Raw genomic sequence first — 14372 nt, 5'->3', positions numbered from 1 at the left:
AACGTCAAAATGATAATATTTTAACGGTTTTTTGATTGAATAAGAAGAAAAGTACTATTTTATTATAAATTTTACCCCTCATTAATATTACAAATCATGCTCGAAATGGCGTCCATCATTAGAGATGCATAGACATGCACTTTCCTGCCAATTGCCCCTTACTGCCAAAGTAGATTCGGCTCTAACCGAGTTACAGGTATCTATTATTCTCTGCTTTAGTTCATCTACAGATGCAATCCCGGCTTGATTCTGATGCACCTAGATTTAGAAATGCTTTTAGATAAGCAGAAATAAGGAAAGAAAGAAAAAAGTTATGAATAATCACCTTGTTTTTCAGGTATCCTCAAAGGAAATAGTCCATAGGTGTCAAATCCGGTGAACGAGGTGGCCACTGAATAGCCCCCGTGATGGATATAACACCATCAGGCCTGTAAAGAGATATCTCGATAGGAAATTTGATGGGCGTGTTATATCGACATGGGGGGCGATTCATTGGCTACCTCTCTCACCGGATTTGACACCTATGGACTATTTCCTTTGAGGATACCTGAAAAACAAGGTGATTATTCATAACTTTTTTCTTTCTTTCCTTATTTCTGCTTATCTAAAAGCATTTCTAAATCTAGGTGCATCAGAATCAAGCCGGGATTGCATCTGTAGATGAACTAAAGCAGAGAATAATAGATACCTGTAACTCGGTTAGAGCCGAATCTATTTCTTTGGCAGTAAGGGGCAATTGGCAGGAAAGTGCATGTCTATGCATCTCTAATGATGGACGCCATTTCGAGCATGATTTGTAATATTAATGAGGGGTACAATTTATAATAAAATAGTACTTTTCTTCTTATTTAATCAAAAAACCGTTAAAATAGTATCATTTTGACGTTTATTATAAGAATCATGTTTTCATTCATAACTTCTAAAATATCGCTTACAGAAAAAAACCGTTCAAGTAAATTTTTCTTTAAAAAAATAGAGGAATCTATTGCTGAAATAAAAACCGCACCTTCCCATTTGAAAAAATGAAGTTGGTGCCTGTAGCTCGCTTCTGGAAGCACCGAAAAAAAATTACAAAGTAAATTTGGATTCCTAACAAAAAACTAAAGGAACACGTATTTTTTAGTTTTTTTTCTAGCTATCTTAGTTTCCGAGAAAAAGTCGTTATCCATATAGCTTGGGACACCCTGTATACATAAAGAAGTAACTATCATATATATATATACAGTCAGGGACAAAATGATAGACACACCTCCAAAAGCATCTTTTATATTTTCCTGAATTTTTCTTTTTAAATTTAATGATTTTTTTCTTAATTTATTGTCTTTTGGTATCACACTTTTATTGGCATATTGCGGATAGGTGAAAGTTTACTTTTATATTCTCAAATATTTGTAAAAAATGAATATTTACGTGGGACAAAAAGATAGACACACTTGTGTTTTTGTTGACTTAATGCTTCAGTTAAATTTTTATTCGCTTTCTAATATAGTGCACAGTCTTTCAATTTTTATACCACATTTTATTATTTCATTTTTGTTAAAAAAAATTTTTTTTTATAATGGGAAGAGGGAAGTGTTTTAGCGACGAAGAAAGGAGGTTAATCAAATCTCTTTCGGAATCGGGTATGTCTACCAGAGAAATTGGACGCCAAATAAAGAGGAGTTTCTCGTCAGTGTGTAAATTTTTGAAATTCGGGAAACAATATGGCGCTGGGAGGTCAAAAGGCACGCCTTCGGCCTTTCGAAGCGTGAAAAAATAGTAATTTTAAGAGCTGCCTCAAACTCTACGCTCTCAGCTCGGGCAATTGCTGCAAATGTTGGTGTCCACACTAATGTTAAAAATGAAAGGAGGTTTTTAAGGAAGCAAGTTACGTTGGTCAGAAAAAAATTAAGGACGAAACCAGTCTTAGCACAAAGGCACAAATTGGGCCGACTAGATTTTGCACGGGAACACATGTCGTGGGTCGGAGAATGGAATAAAGTGATTTTTTCGGATGAAAAAAAAGTTAATTTAGATGGCCCTGATGGATTTCGATATTATTTCCATGATTTAAGGAAAGAAGAGAAATTTTTGTCTAAACGGAAAATGGGTGGTGGATCCATAATGGTGTGGGCACCCTAGGCTTCCTAAATAAGGGCAAAATAACTTTTCTTCCTCGCAGAGTTAACGCCGAAGCATACAAGAACATATTGGAAGAAGCAAAAATTGAGTTTCTCGGGATGGCTGGTGAAAATTATATTTTTCAGCAAGACAACGCTCCAGTTCATAATGGTCGGACAATAAAAAGTTGGTTCCATGATCGTAACATTGAAACTCTTTTTTGGCCAGCTCTTTCTCCAGACCTCAATATAATTGAAAATCTATGGGGAATTCTATCCAGTGAGGTTTACGACAATGGTGGCCATTTCGACATTGTTGAGGAATTGAAAATCGCAATTTTGTCATCTTGGGAAGATATCGGGCAAGAAGAAGTTCAAAATTTGTACACAAGTCTTCCAGATAGAATGTTCGAAATGATACACACCAGAGGAGGCTCAACAAATTATTAAGCGACAGCTGAAATTCCAAAACTGAAAGGGGGTCTATCTTTTTGTCCCACATCAAAGTGATTATTTTAAGTTTATGCTTTCTACAAATTGACACATTCATAAATTAATCTGATTTTACTGTTTATTCCTTATTTTAATGTCCGATGCAATATTATCAAAAGTCAGAAATAAAATTGCAAGTAAACATTTTTTAAAAGAAATTGTGTGTCGGGAAACTCGGGAATGGCTTTTATATAACAAACCCCGGCGCTTAAACACCCCTCCACAATCGCCAGACCTTAACCCAATCGAACATTTGTGGGGTGAAATCAGTTGCCAAATGAATAAAAGAGAAATAAGAAACCGTAAACAGTTAAAAAACGCTTTTTTAGAGGAATGGGGTAAAATTCCAACATTGATGACCACAAAATTACTAGGATCGATGAAAGCTTGCTTGTTGGAAGTGATGAGAAACAAAGAAGGTCGTACAAGTTTTTAAAATTTATAATACATGTACAATGTGTAAGAATAATAAATTATGTTCATAGTATTCACTATCATTTTGTCCCTGACTGTATAAAGAGTCCCAAGAAAATAAATAACCTTGTACAATAAAATAAATCGTAAGCGCTGATTGGATTTCGCGAAAGAACATGTCTAAGCCTAATAGTTTCTAGCAAATTGTCATTGAAATTGCCTTTAATGTTTTTGGGTCTGATGGACGACAAAAAGTGTGATTAAAAAAATGAAACTATGAAAATGAAAAATATAAAGCCATCTTTTACGCATGTGGTGTGGGGGTGCATGAGTGCTAAAGGAGTGGGCAAGTTGCATATAATTAAATGGACCATATGTACATATGAAGACACAAAGTAAAAGTTCAAAAAAATTAGGGTTGGAGGGGGCGTTTGTCTTGCAACATTACAACGACCCGAAACATACCGCACTAAAAACTCGGGAATGGCTTTTATATAACAAACCCCGGCGCTTAAACACCCCTCCACAATCGCCAGACCTTAACCCAATCGAACATTTGTGGGGTGAAATCAGTTGCCAAATGAATAAAAGAGAAATAAGAAACCGTAAACAGTTAAAAAACGCTTTTTTAGAAGAATGGGGTAAAATTCCAACATTGATGACCACAAAATTACTAGGATCGATGAAAGCTTGCTTGTTGGAAGTGATGAGAAACAAAGAAGGTCGTACAAGTTTTTAAAATTTATAATACATGTACAATGTGTAAGAATAATAAATTATGTTCATAGTATTCACAGACTTTTTTTTTGCATTCCTGTGAAGTGTTGTTTGTTTAACGTTTCATTATGATATTTATGTTGAAAAACATAAAAGATTTTATATAAAATTAACAACCCTGGTTTCTCTGTATCGAATAGTATATTTCATTTGAAAAGATAAAGAAGTTTCTTCTAAGATAATAATAAAAGTAATAGAATGTAAGTAAGTGTTCACCTACTTTTTTGGCCCAGTGTATGTATAAGAATTTCGGGAAGCATAAAAAGTTATACATTTTTTGCTTTTTCCTAAATATTAGAAATCCGAATATGGTTCATAGCAACGTTTTTTCTCTACTTAAAGAGTAGAATGCTTTTTAGAGTAGTGACACACATTTGATTTACACATACTTTTTGAAAAACAACGCTGAAGATTGAAAATTAAATTTAAACTTTCTGCTCAGTTGCAAGGAAGGTATTAATGAGGTTTAGTGATGGGCTATTAGAGCGGACTCGTTCCAGTGGAACGAGTTGATTCAAATCCCTATTTTTAAAAAAAGTGATTCCGCCCCGCCCCAAAAAATTGAGGCAAATTAAAATGAAAATAATTAATACTGTAGTCGTTTACACTAAAATAAAACTGACTTAAGGCTACTATGTAGAAGTTCACTGAATCCACACCAAAATACAAAACCTGGCGAGCTTAAATACTGATGCTTGAAGAATAAAGAATATCAATTCTAAAATAATATTCATTTTATTATTTTGTTAATTTCTAAACAAAAGTAGGGGTCGATCTAAGACAGGGAGTCGAAGGAAAAATGATTTCGTACCCAATATAGCGAACCTTGCAAAGAAACACCAGGCACACCCATCTCATTAATTAAAAAGAAATGCTGTAGTTACTTTACTTATTATTTAATATATTTTATTTTACATAAAGAAAATGCTGTGTGCTTAATCTTTAACTTAGCGGCTGGACGCTCTTTCTCTTATCTTTATTGGCGAAAGTTAAATCGAGTACATGTCATTATGACGATCAAAGTAATACTGAGCTAAAAAATAGTATTACCTAACTGGTTTACTTACTGCTGTATCCCTCCCACTCTATCACCTATTTCACAAACATTCGTCGATTGGAAATAGGTTGTAGTTTAATATTCGTTTCATTTGAAAACAAAAAACATTATAACGCTTTCTCAAGATGTTTTTAATTCTTAAAAATTTGTTTTTGTCCATTACTCTTATAAAATACGAAGAATTTCGAATAAAATATAATATACAAACACAGAATGATCTAGAGTGCAGGTGGAGTCAGTCGTCGTTGCCATGGTGATGGAACCGTTTAACGACTCCGGCCCAACACCAGCAATTTCTTAACCAGTCTTAGATCGACCCCTACTTTTGTTTAGAAATTAACAAAATAATAAAATGAATATTATTTTAGAATTGATATTCTAAAAAAACCTTGGAACTTATTTTATTCTTCAAGCATCAGTATTTAAGCTCGCCAGGTTTTGAATTTTGGTGTGGATTCCTCTTACAAGTTGGAATGTGTCAGTGAACTTCTACATAGTAGCCTTAAGTCAGTTTTATTTAAGTGTAAACGACTACAGTATTAATTATTTTCATTTTAATTTGCCTCAATTTTTTGGGGCGGGGCGGAATCACTTTTTTTAAAAATAGGGATTTGAATCAACTCGTTCCACCATCGGACTCGTTCCAGTGGAACGAGTCCGCTCTAATAGCCCATCACTACTAGACAAGTGAAGTGAAGCCAGCTGTCAGCTCTCAGCTGTACTAGCGCTAGCCTAAAGCCTTATAGTAGCAAAATTAAGGTGATGTGTTCAATGATAAAGTAGATTTAACGAAAAAGTAGACGTTAACAGAATGGGCGCCATAGATTACTGTTTCATATATTTCTAGCTTTCATCTAGACTAGACAATGTCAACTTTGGAAAAACTTGCAAAAGCCCTTGAGGCTTTGAAAATCACACATTCTTCAACGACGGCTGTAGAAGAATCTAACATAAGGTAAATAGTTTTATCTATTAATAATTAGGTTGTCTCAGTTTTCTCTCTTTAATAAACAGTAAAAACTAAGTCTGAGACAATTTAGTTGCAATGGATATTTTTATTTTAATTGTAGTTTAATAGAATCTTCTTTCTGCTCCAGTACAGCTATTTTATTTATTTATTTATTCTTTTCGTTGCAGAACTAAAGAAAAAATTAGTCTGTGTGTACTGGTAGCTGATATGATTTGTTCTCCCGAAGCACGTCTTGCAGACAGTTTTTCAAATTTGTTGTCATATTCTATGGAAACATTGTTTAAGATGTGTGAGGACCAGGATTCTAATATAAGAATGATAGCTGATGAATGTTTGAACCGAATTATAAGGGTTAATATTAACGGCCTGTATATATTTCAGTTAAATATTCATATATGCATATACATATGTATTAATCGTGCTTTCTTTAATCACAGATTCATATGCATACTAATATGGGAAAAGTCAATTTAGAACTTCATAAAGAAATAAAAAGAAATGGAAGTGCCCGTTCTTTAAGAGCAGCTTTGTGGAGATTTGCAGAATTAGCGCACATGATAAGGTAAAGTAAAGTTTCCTATATTGTAATTTCTAATAAAAAAAAAAAAAACTTCCATCCCACTATTTATTGACATTTCAAAGACCCCAGAAAGGAAAACCCAACATACAAAGTTTGGTATCTTGTATCATTCTGATTGCTTCAAGAGAAGAGGAATCTGTTTTAGAAACTTTAGCTTCTTCCATTCCAAAAATCATGGCTGCTCTAGGATGTTTTATGAGTGACACTGAAGTAAAAGTATGTACTTTAAAAGTAGGACGTACTTGCTATATGGTAGTGAATGAAGTAAACTAATATCTTTGTCTTATTAGGAACTATTGCAAATGTTCATGAAAAATATCCACAGCGAGAACACAGTGTTGCGGCGAACTGCTGCCAACAGTATCCTTGGAGTATGTCTTAACTGCCAAAAATCACAAGTTTTCGTTGTATACACTTTGAGTACATTGTTAGGTAATACATTTTTTCTACACCTAAATTTTTTTTAAATCTTTCGAGTAACAGCTAGCCAGGATTAATTTATCTGTGAGCTAAAATGATATATTATTAGAATATTCTTTTAGATATCACCGCAGCTTTTTATTAAATATGAAATCTTATTGCAGATCAAGTATTGCCTTTAAAAGACAACCAAAGTACTTACACTATACTGGGTGTACTGAATTGCATTCGTGGTTTGCTTGGTCATTTAGAGACCAACGGCAAAGAAACTTTCCTCAGAGGTAGTTTTGGCGCTAGAAAACGAGACAAACGACAAGCTAGGCTTTCGACAGACTCTATAATTCAGGTAATGTTTAACTCCCAATGCCGCTTTTTAGTTTAGATTAATTCATTTATGTACCTAGGTGTTCGTTAATTGCCTAGGCATTTGTTAGCCGCTCATGTAAGTGATATAACAGTCGTAGCGGGGATATGGATTAATAGGTTCTGGTCTACGTTCCAGTCTCAGAATCTCTCTCTGTAAAACTCATGCTATCGAGCTATTCAATTGAGAGACTCTTATCTGATAGGCGTGCCAAATCTGGATTCCGCTATTTCAAGAACATGGAAAAGGCGATGCGCTTGAATATTTGGTTACCAATCATCTTCTCCTGATTTTAGAATTTATTTAGAAACTTCCGTCGACGGCATTTTACTTATTACCTAAGTATCCACTTCAAAAATACATGTTTTCGTTATCGACTTCTCATTTTTCTAGAATCTCTGCTCTAGAAGTTAACTACCTCAGTGCTACATTGTTCTGGCTGTGGAAGTTCTTGTCCCAGAAATATAATAAATAATTCTGTCATCTCTGAATGTCTTGTTAGATATTGAATTTTCCATTTAAATGAAAGATTACAATATGGTTGCTGCTGGAATAACAGTTGTTGTTTCAATAGTTAAACCAACTTCCTTAAGGGGACTAGCAGCTTAAAAAAAAAAAACTATTTAGAAGCTATCAATATGGTTGAAACTAAAAATTGAACTCAGAACTAAAAGAACTAAGACTTGAGTTCCTCAAGCTTCTGTTCTTGGATAATTTATTTCCTGATTTGTATAAATACTTAGGTAAATTATTTCCTGGAAAGGTTTTGCACTCGAGAAATGCATTTTTTTTCCGGAATGTTTACCGAAGGATAATGTGTCATCTCTTAAGGAAATTTCGAAAATTACCACTTTTTTTTAACACGATGCCAAGCAATGCTTTTTTGACAGTCTAAAAATTGCCGTTACAAGAAACGACCTTATTTTTATCAAGTTCATTCTATATTCATTTTACGATTTCTCCTGGAGTAATGAATGTCTCTTATATTTAGGTATATGAATTGTGTTTGTACTGGACCCACCATCTGGACCACAACGTTGTGACGGCCGCCCTGGAAACTTTAAACGAATTGCTCAGTTCGCCTCCGTCACAGTTACTTCCGTTACTTCTAAGTAACACAGGTTTTGGACGATCAAGAATATCTGTTGCATCTGCATCTAGTGGTTTCAAAATGTCTTCAGGAACACTTAGTATGTATATATTGTTTTAGTCAATTTGACGATAAAACACTGTAGAACAATTTATACAATGGAGTTTTGTATTAAAGAAAAAAAATTAGTTTGACATTTACAGATAAAATTCAAGCTTTAAAAGAGAAAATAAAAATTACATCAGATTTAGAAATATTTCCTAAAGTTCCGAAGGAAAATCTGATAATAAAGATTAGCAAAATGTTATTTACAGATATTTAACATTGTTAGAAAAAAAGAAAAAGTAACCATTATTTTTCATTGAGTAACTTTATACAGCTGTATTCGAAATCTATTTGTAGAGTCAACATGAGATATGTGAGGGTTAAGTGTTGCAGAAGCCCAGAATTAATTGATATACGTAACGATCTCGCGTTAAGATTGAATCATTCAGAAGATTGTCTGAATTCATTTGGATTAAAGTTACAAAGGAATACCAGAATGTAAGAGTAAATATCATTTTATTGCAGTTTCCACATCGTATTTGTGTGAAGTTGGATTTTCTGCAATTTTAAATATGAAAGGTTAAAGATCATAAGTCCTTGAAAATGAGATGAATGTTCCTTTCAAAAACGCGACCTTATATTGAAAATTTGTAATAAATATAAATGGCAAATAATAATAAGTTTCTGATGATTTTTTTTTTTAATTTATTCTAGAGTGCGCCAGACAAAAAAGTTTAAGCACCACTGGCTTAAACAGTTCGCTGTTGACTTTGAAAAATAATTCTTTCACTAAGTAAAGTTTCTTAGTATCTTATATTGGTTAAAAAAACTAAATTTACCATAACTTCTAATTTTCTTTAACATTTCCTTTTAGTTCTTTGCTGAACAAATTTACTACTTAATTATAGAAAAACATGAGTTATGGTTGTTATTGTTACCCTTGTAAGTGCAACCTGTGATCAACAATTAGAATCTCGCAATAGCGTTTACAACCTAGCTCTTTCTTGTTCTTTTACCTTGATGGCGTCAGCGCACTAGCAGAATTGCCATCACTGCCTGTTCACTTCTAAACCTCTCAGTTCAAATTAAAAATTTTGAAAGAGCACCCGAAATTATATAGGTAGTATTCGTTTGGAAAGGAGATTGCAAACTGGGTCCACCTTCAGTCCTTCATGTAACCTTTGATTTACTCCAATATGTTAGGAACTTGTCCTTTCAGCAGCGATGAAAAGCTACGGCTTTTGGCTACACCTTGGATATGGACTTGGAGTGATGTTATCTTCAGAAGACCCTCCAAGGCCTCAGTGCGTTCGTTTATATAGCAACTTTCGCACTTAGATAAGCCTTTAATCGCCACTCAGTGCTCTCAGCCTGAGAAGACTACTTTCACAAGGATACTGTTTTGTAGGAGCAGTTGCTGGTACAATAGGTTATGCTAGGGTTAATTCCTGACTTTTCTCTCACTGCTGTTTTCACCAAACAAGGGCTACTTTGACCTTGAAGGTAATATTCAGGTGATGATTCAGTGTCAACTTTTAATTAAAAAGTGACACAGATAGTTAGCCTCTTTTGCTAAAGGGATTTTGATCATCATCAGCTGTTCCTAAACTTGCAGGTTCCTTTTCTTTGTGGAGGACACAATGTTAGTGGGGTTTTAATGGACAGCTCCTCAGTTCCATTTATCCACTTGTTTAGAGCTCCCATAGTTCTGAAAGAATCTCTGCAAAAATTCGCATTTTGAGAGATTTATAATTTGTTCCATGTAGGTTAGTTTACTTTTAACTAGAAAGTTTTAACAACAGGTGAACTGAGCGTAAGTGCCACTTCAGCACCTCTTGAAGATCCTTTACAATTACTGGAAGCAGAAGAGGTGGCGCCAACCACAAATCTTACTCAGTGGTTGCATGATAACGGTGTTAATCAAAATATATGGAGTTCGTGTCCTGGACAAAGCCTGTATGGACCTCCCGTCACTCCAACTTTGCCTTTTGGTAGCAGACAAGGTATGGGTTTTCTTAATAGAGTTCTGTTGCTTTTAAGAGTTTCAGCTTTTCATTTTATTTATAATAGCAGATACACAGGAGAGCGAGTCGGAAGCAAGTGAAGATGCTGGATTGTTCCTGAAAGCAGAACCGGCTGCACTTAGTCCGGAACCGGATGTTTTTCTTCCTCCTAGGGATTCACCCTCGCCACCACCGCTAGCACATCACATTATGGTTAAATGCTGCTAAAAGTATCTAACTTTTTTTTTTAACCATTGAATTCTTATAAGTATATTATGAAATGTTTTAGACATGGGACATCGGCAGCGCCACGGAGAGCGGTGAAGCTCCTCTGATTTACTGTGCTAGGCGATTAGTGAGTGCATTTCTTATACCTGAATGCAGCAACTCCAGGATCTCAGTCAGAGCCCTTGCTATCTCCTGTCTCACTCAAGTTCTCAGGCTGACTCCAACAATTTTCTTTGTCCAGATAGATAAACAAGGTGCTTCCACTCCGCAAGGTCAGTTTTTGTTCATGCAAATTTAAGTTTTAAGTAACATAAAAAGTAAAGGTTTTTAGGAATACGATATAGACTAACGAAGAGCCATAATATATGTTACAAAACATGGACTAATGCAGGTAGCTAATTTTTTTGACTACAGGTTACCACCTCATTGTCTCACACCACACCTCCTTGATGATGCTTTATATGTATGAGTACCCTCCTTCTCTGCTCACCTATTCCTCGCGCAATCAAGTTGTTTTTGTTACTAGTGTTCTTAGGTTATCTAAGTAGCAAAATGACTCCATTCTCTTTCTGAAATTTGAAGGCTTTTATTTTCGATTGTACATTTTACAATTTGAATTTTTTTAGTAATAGCCTAAAGTACAAAAACAATATTGAATAATTTCATATTAACTTAACAATAATTATCCATCTTGACGTATAAGGGTCAAATGGGAGGGATTTTCAAACACTTGAGCGTTTTTGTTGGAGTTAATTATCTAATGACGAGTGAAAGCTGACAAACTCCAATCAGAAATCAAGTTAATTGCGACATGTATTCTTAATACATTCCTTAGCAGAGAAGAAAACTGTCTACTCTTTTTTCTTTAATGTTTTCCTCAATTTTTGTATTTTCCGAAGTTACCGATTTTAATTCACTTGCCACCAACTGATCTCTGGAGACTACCATGTTTGAAACTGCTGGGAAGATTAAAATTTGGAGAAGGTCGTATAATGTTTCATGCTTACATTCCATATTTTTTCGGCATTTATCAAAAATAGATTTTTTTGCCTATTTCTTTATTACGTATGTCTTTTCATTTCGGTTACCATTGTTGTCGTTCATCATAAATCTTCTGAAAATGTGTATTAGTAGATAATAGTGTTCTCTGCTGAGTATACAAATGAAAAAAAAAGTCATGAATAAGTATTTCAGTTCCTACAGATTTGCAAAAAAAAAAAATGAAATTCTAGAATTCAGTTTGGTGAGGGAACGGATTTAAAGTACATGAAAACATTTAAACTCATATATGTGGGAGTGAGAATGTATATTTGTACGTATATACATGCATACGTATGTATGTGAATGTAAGTAAGCGTGTGTGTGTGTGTGTGTGTGTGTGTGTGTGTGTGTGTGTGTGTGTTGTGTGTGTATTTGCACAATTTCCTTATCTCTCATCTCTTTTACTTGTTGTGCATTGTAGTTGATAAATAAATAAACCAGTAAAAAAAGGGAACATTTAAAAAGGTTTAAAAATAAAAAGGTTCCCACTACGTCATTGAAAATAACTGAAGATTTTTCGCTATACTCAAGAGGAGTTTGCTATACTAAATAGTTGGCACACACTATCTTACCCTCAAAGGCGCAGTAATATTTTTAACTGTTTTTCATGCTTCAAATTATACCGTCATCAATCAATTGTCTTCTGAAATTGAACTTGCTGCAAATCTGTATGTAAACTTACCTTCATTCTTTTTCTTTTTCTTATAGTATATTTGATGCACCTCTTTTAATGTCTGTTGTCAACAAATCTTCAGAAGCCCCGGTTGAAGGGCATCAATGGTACCCGAAACGTAGAAAAGTAACAAAAAATAGGGCTCCAAAAATAATTTTCACTCGACTCTGATCTCTTATTATAATTCAAGACCTGTCGATTTACTAACTGGCATATTTATTTACATTTACTTATTTCTTCCGTGTTTATCATTAATTTATGCTTATTTCAGTTTAATTTTCCAGGATTCTCACATGTATCTGATGTTCTTTGCTACACTGCACACTCTGATCCACAACTCAGAGGATTGATGAAAATTTTAATAGGAAATCTTATTAATTCCATGTACAATCAGGGAATAATGTCCGAAAATGTGTGGCTTAAAAGCAAAAATCTTAGTCTAGCAAAGCTCTTGGATATTTTAATTCAGGTAAACTTTGGTATTTCTTGAATCCCAGGCTTTTTAAGTTATGGAGGGTTTTTTTACAATCACTTCATTTACAATCACTTTTTTGTGCTGAAGTGTATGAGGGCAAATTGGACTGTAAGCCCCGCCTAGAAAAAAAAAGAAAAGAAAAAAAAGCGATTACTTTATTTAAATGTAATGTACATTAGATGATTTAGTTGAATGAAACGGCCTTGCAATTCTAAGCCTTCTGGAGTAATGGGATGAGCATTCCGATTGAATCCAATCACACTGTCTTCTCTTTTCCGCAGAAGATAGCATGGTTTTAGGAAAGGAGAGGGATAGAGAATGTGTGTCGGTTTGTGTGTGTGAGAGAGAGAGAGAGAATATAGACTTTTTGTTGAGGAGGTAGAATCTCAGGATTAGCAGAAACCTGGTATGAGAGTAAACTACTGAACCTGGGTACACGGATGTTGGCGTAAAAACACTGTACCAATGGACCAGATTGTAAGTAAGGAAGTAGTTTCAAATACCTCGGCTAAATGCTGGAGCTGGTGATTGGGTGCGGGACAGTGTGCTAGAGAAGCAATCGAATAAGGAGGCCCACCACGATGCTTCACATTGTTTTAAGAAATTTTCATTTTATGAACGTCGTGTGAGTGTTTAACATCAGTTTCATTTTCATTTTTATTTTTAAGTTTAAAATTTAAATTAATGTATTACGCGTTTCAGTCCTTTTAGGGAGTTATTTTTATGTAAGTTTTGCACTATTGAAAAATTGCATTGAATTATTGAAAATACATACGTATTAGTTGACTTAATTTAGTGAATTATAAATTTGAATAGAATTTTCTATTTACAAATAGTTTATTATATTGAACTCTGCTTCAAAAATCCAATATTTCAGAAGCAATAAAAAGTTTGTTTGATTAATTTTCTGTTACCACAGGGATTAGAAGATGATTCTTCAGTTTCCATTCGCCATTCACTTTCCGCATTAACTACTTGCTTGACAAACATTATGGAGAGTGCTGATTTCTTGTTAACAGTTCCAATTCTAGAAAAATTAATTTCACTAGTAAATAATCCATATTGGTTAGTAAAGGTGAGTGTAGTATTTTATTTGTGTGAAATAGTTTATTAATAATATTTATAACCATTTCAAAATTGATTTTCAGGTAAAATTGGTGGAATTATTGTCCAACATCCCTTACCAGACGATATATTTCGTTACAGGCAGTTGTAGTTATCAGAGCAACATTCTGGACTCAATAGTCTTGAAATTTCTTGGTAATGAAGATAGTCGGCTCAGGAAAGTTATTGCCAAGAGCATAGTAAAGTTAGTTAATGCTTGTTATTAAAATAATGGTTAAATAAAGTGCGGTGGCAGTTATAGTATTTAAACATTTTTTTTTTTTATTATGATTTATTCATAATTTTTTTGTACATTTTTAGATTAATACAAAACTTGTACTTCCCCTCAGATTATGTTAAAAGTAATGTACTATTCGCCAGATGTTCAAAAATTCAAGTGAATATGTTTGCAAAAATAATCGACAATCAGACAGGTAAACAAGATCATATTCATTTCTTTTCCTTTTTTCCCTCCTTTAATATCGTGAAATTCAGAAAATAAGTTGAAGTAAACTTAACAAGTAGCATTTCCTAAACATG

At 34.0% G+C, this 14372-nt stretch overlaps 1 protein-coding gene across 4 annotated transcripts in view; it reads left to right on the top strand.

Moving 5' to 3' along the window:
• The first annotated feature begins 5524 nt into the window (after positions 1 to 5524).
• The window catches only part of htt (huntingtin), a 58579-nt gene continuing 49731 nt past the window's right edge, over positions 5525 to 14372 (top strand). For all 4 annotated transcript variants that reach the window (XM_074113171.1, XM_074113170.1, XM_074113169.1 and 1 more), the window contains exons 1-14: positions 5525 to 5794; positions 5977 to 6160; positions 6247 to 6371; positions 6452 to 6605; positions 6680 to 6821; positions 6974 to 7155; positions 8165 to 8363; positions 10111 to 10311; positions 10379 to 10524; positions 10601 to 10811; positions 12538 to 12722; positions 13648 to 13803; positions 13877 to 14037; positions 14154 to 14266. In XM_074113171.1, the coding sequence (XP_073969272.1) occupies positions 5706 to 5794; positions 5977 to 6160; positions 6247 to 6371; positions 6452 to 6605; positions 6680 to 6821; positions 6974 to 7155; positions 8165 to 8363; positions 10111 to 10311; positions 10379 to 10524; positions 10601 to 10811; positions 12538 to 12722; positions 13648 to 13803; positions 13877 to 14037; positions 14154 to 14266 (2248 nt within the window). In that variant the 5' untranslated portion in view covers positions 5525 to 5705. The remainder of the gene's footprint in view (positions 5795 to 5976; positions 6161 to 6246; positions 6372 to 6451; positions 6606 to 6679; positions 6822 to 6973; positions 7156 to 8164; positions 8364 to 10110; positions 10312 to 10378; positions 10525 to 10600; positions 10812 to 12537; positions 12723 to 13647; positions 13804 to 13876; positions 14038 to 14153; positions 14267 to 14372) is intronic.

This window comes from Rhodnius prolixus, unplaced genomic scaffold (genome assembly GCF_049639745.1).
Source record: "Rhodnius prolixus isolate KJV_2025 unplaced genomic scaffold, Rpr scaffold_7, whole genome shotgun sequence".
Lineage (NCBI taxonomy): Eukaryota > Metazoa > Arthropoda > Insecta > Hemiptera > Reduviidae > Rhodnius > Rhodnius prolixus.
The sequence above is the reverse complement of the archived record's forward strand: the minus strand, read 5'-3'. Positions and strand labels throughout refer to the sequence as shown.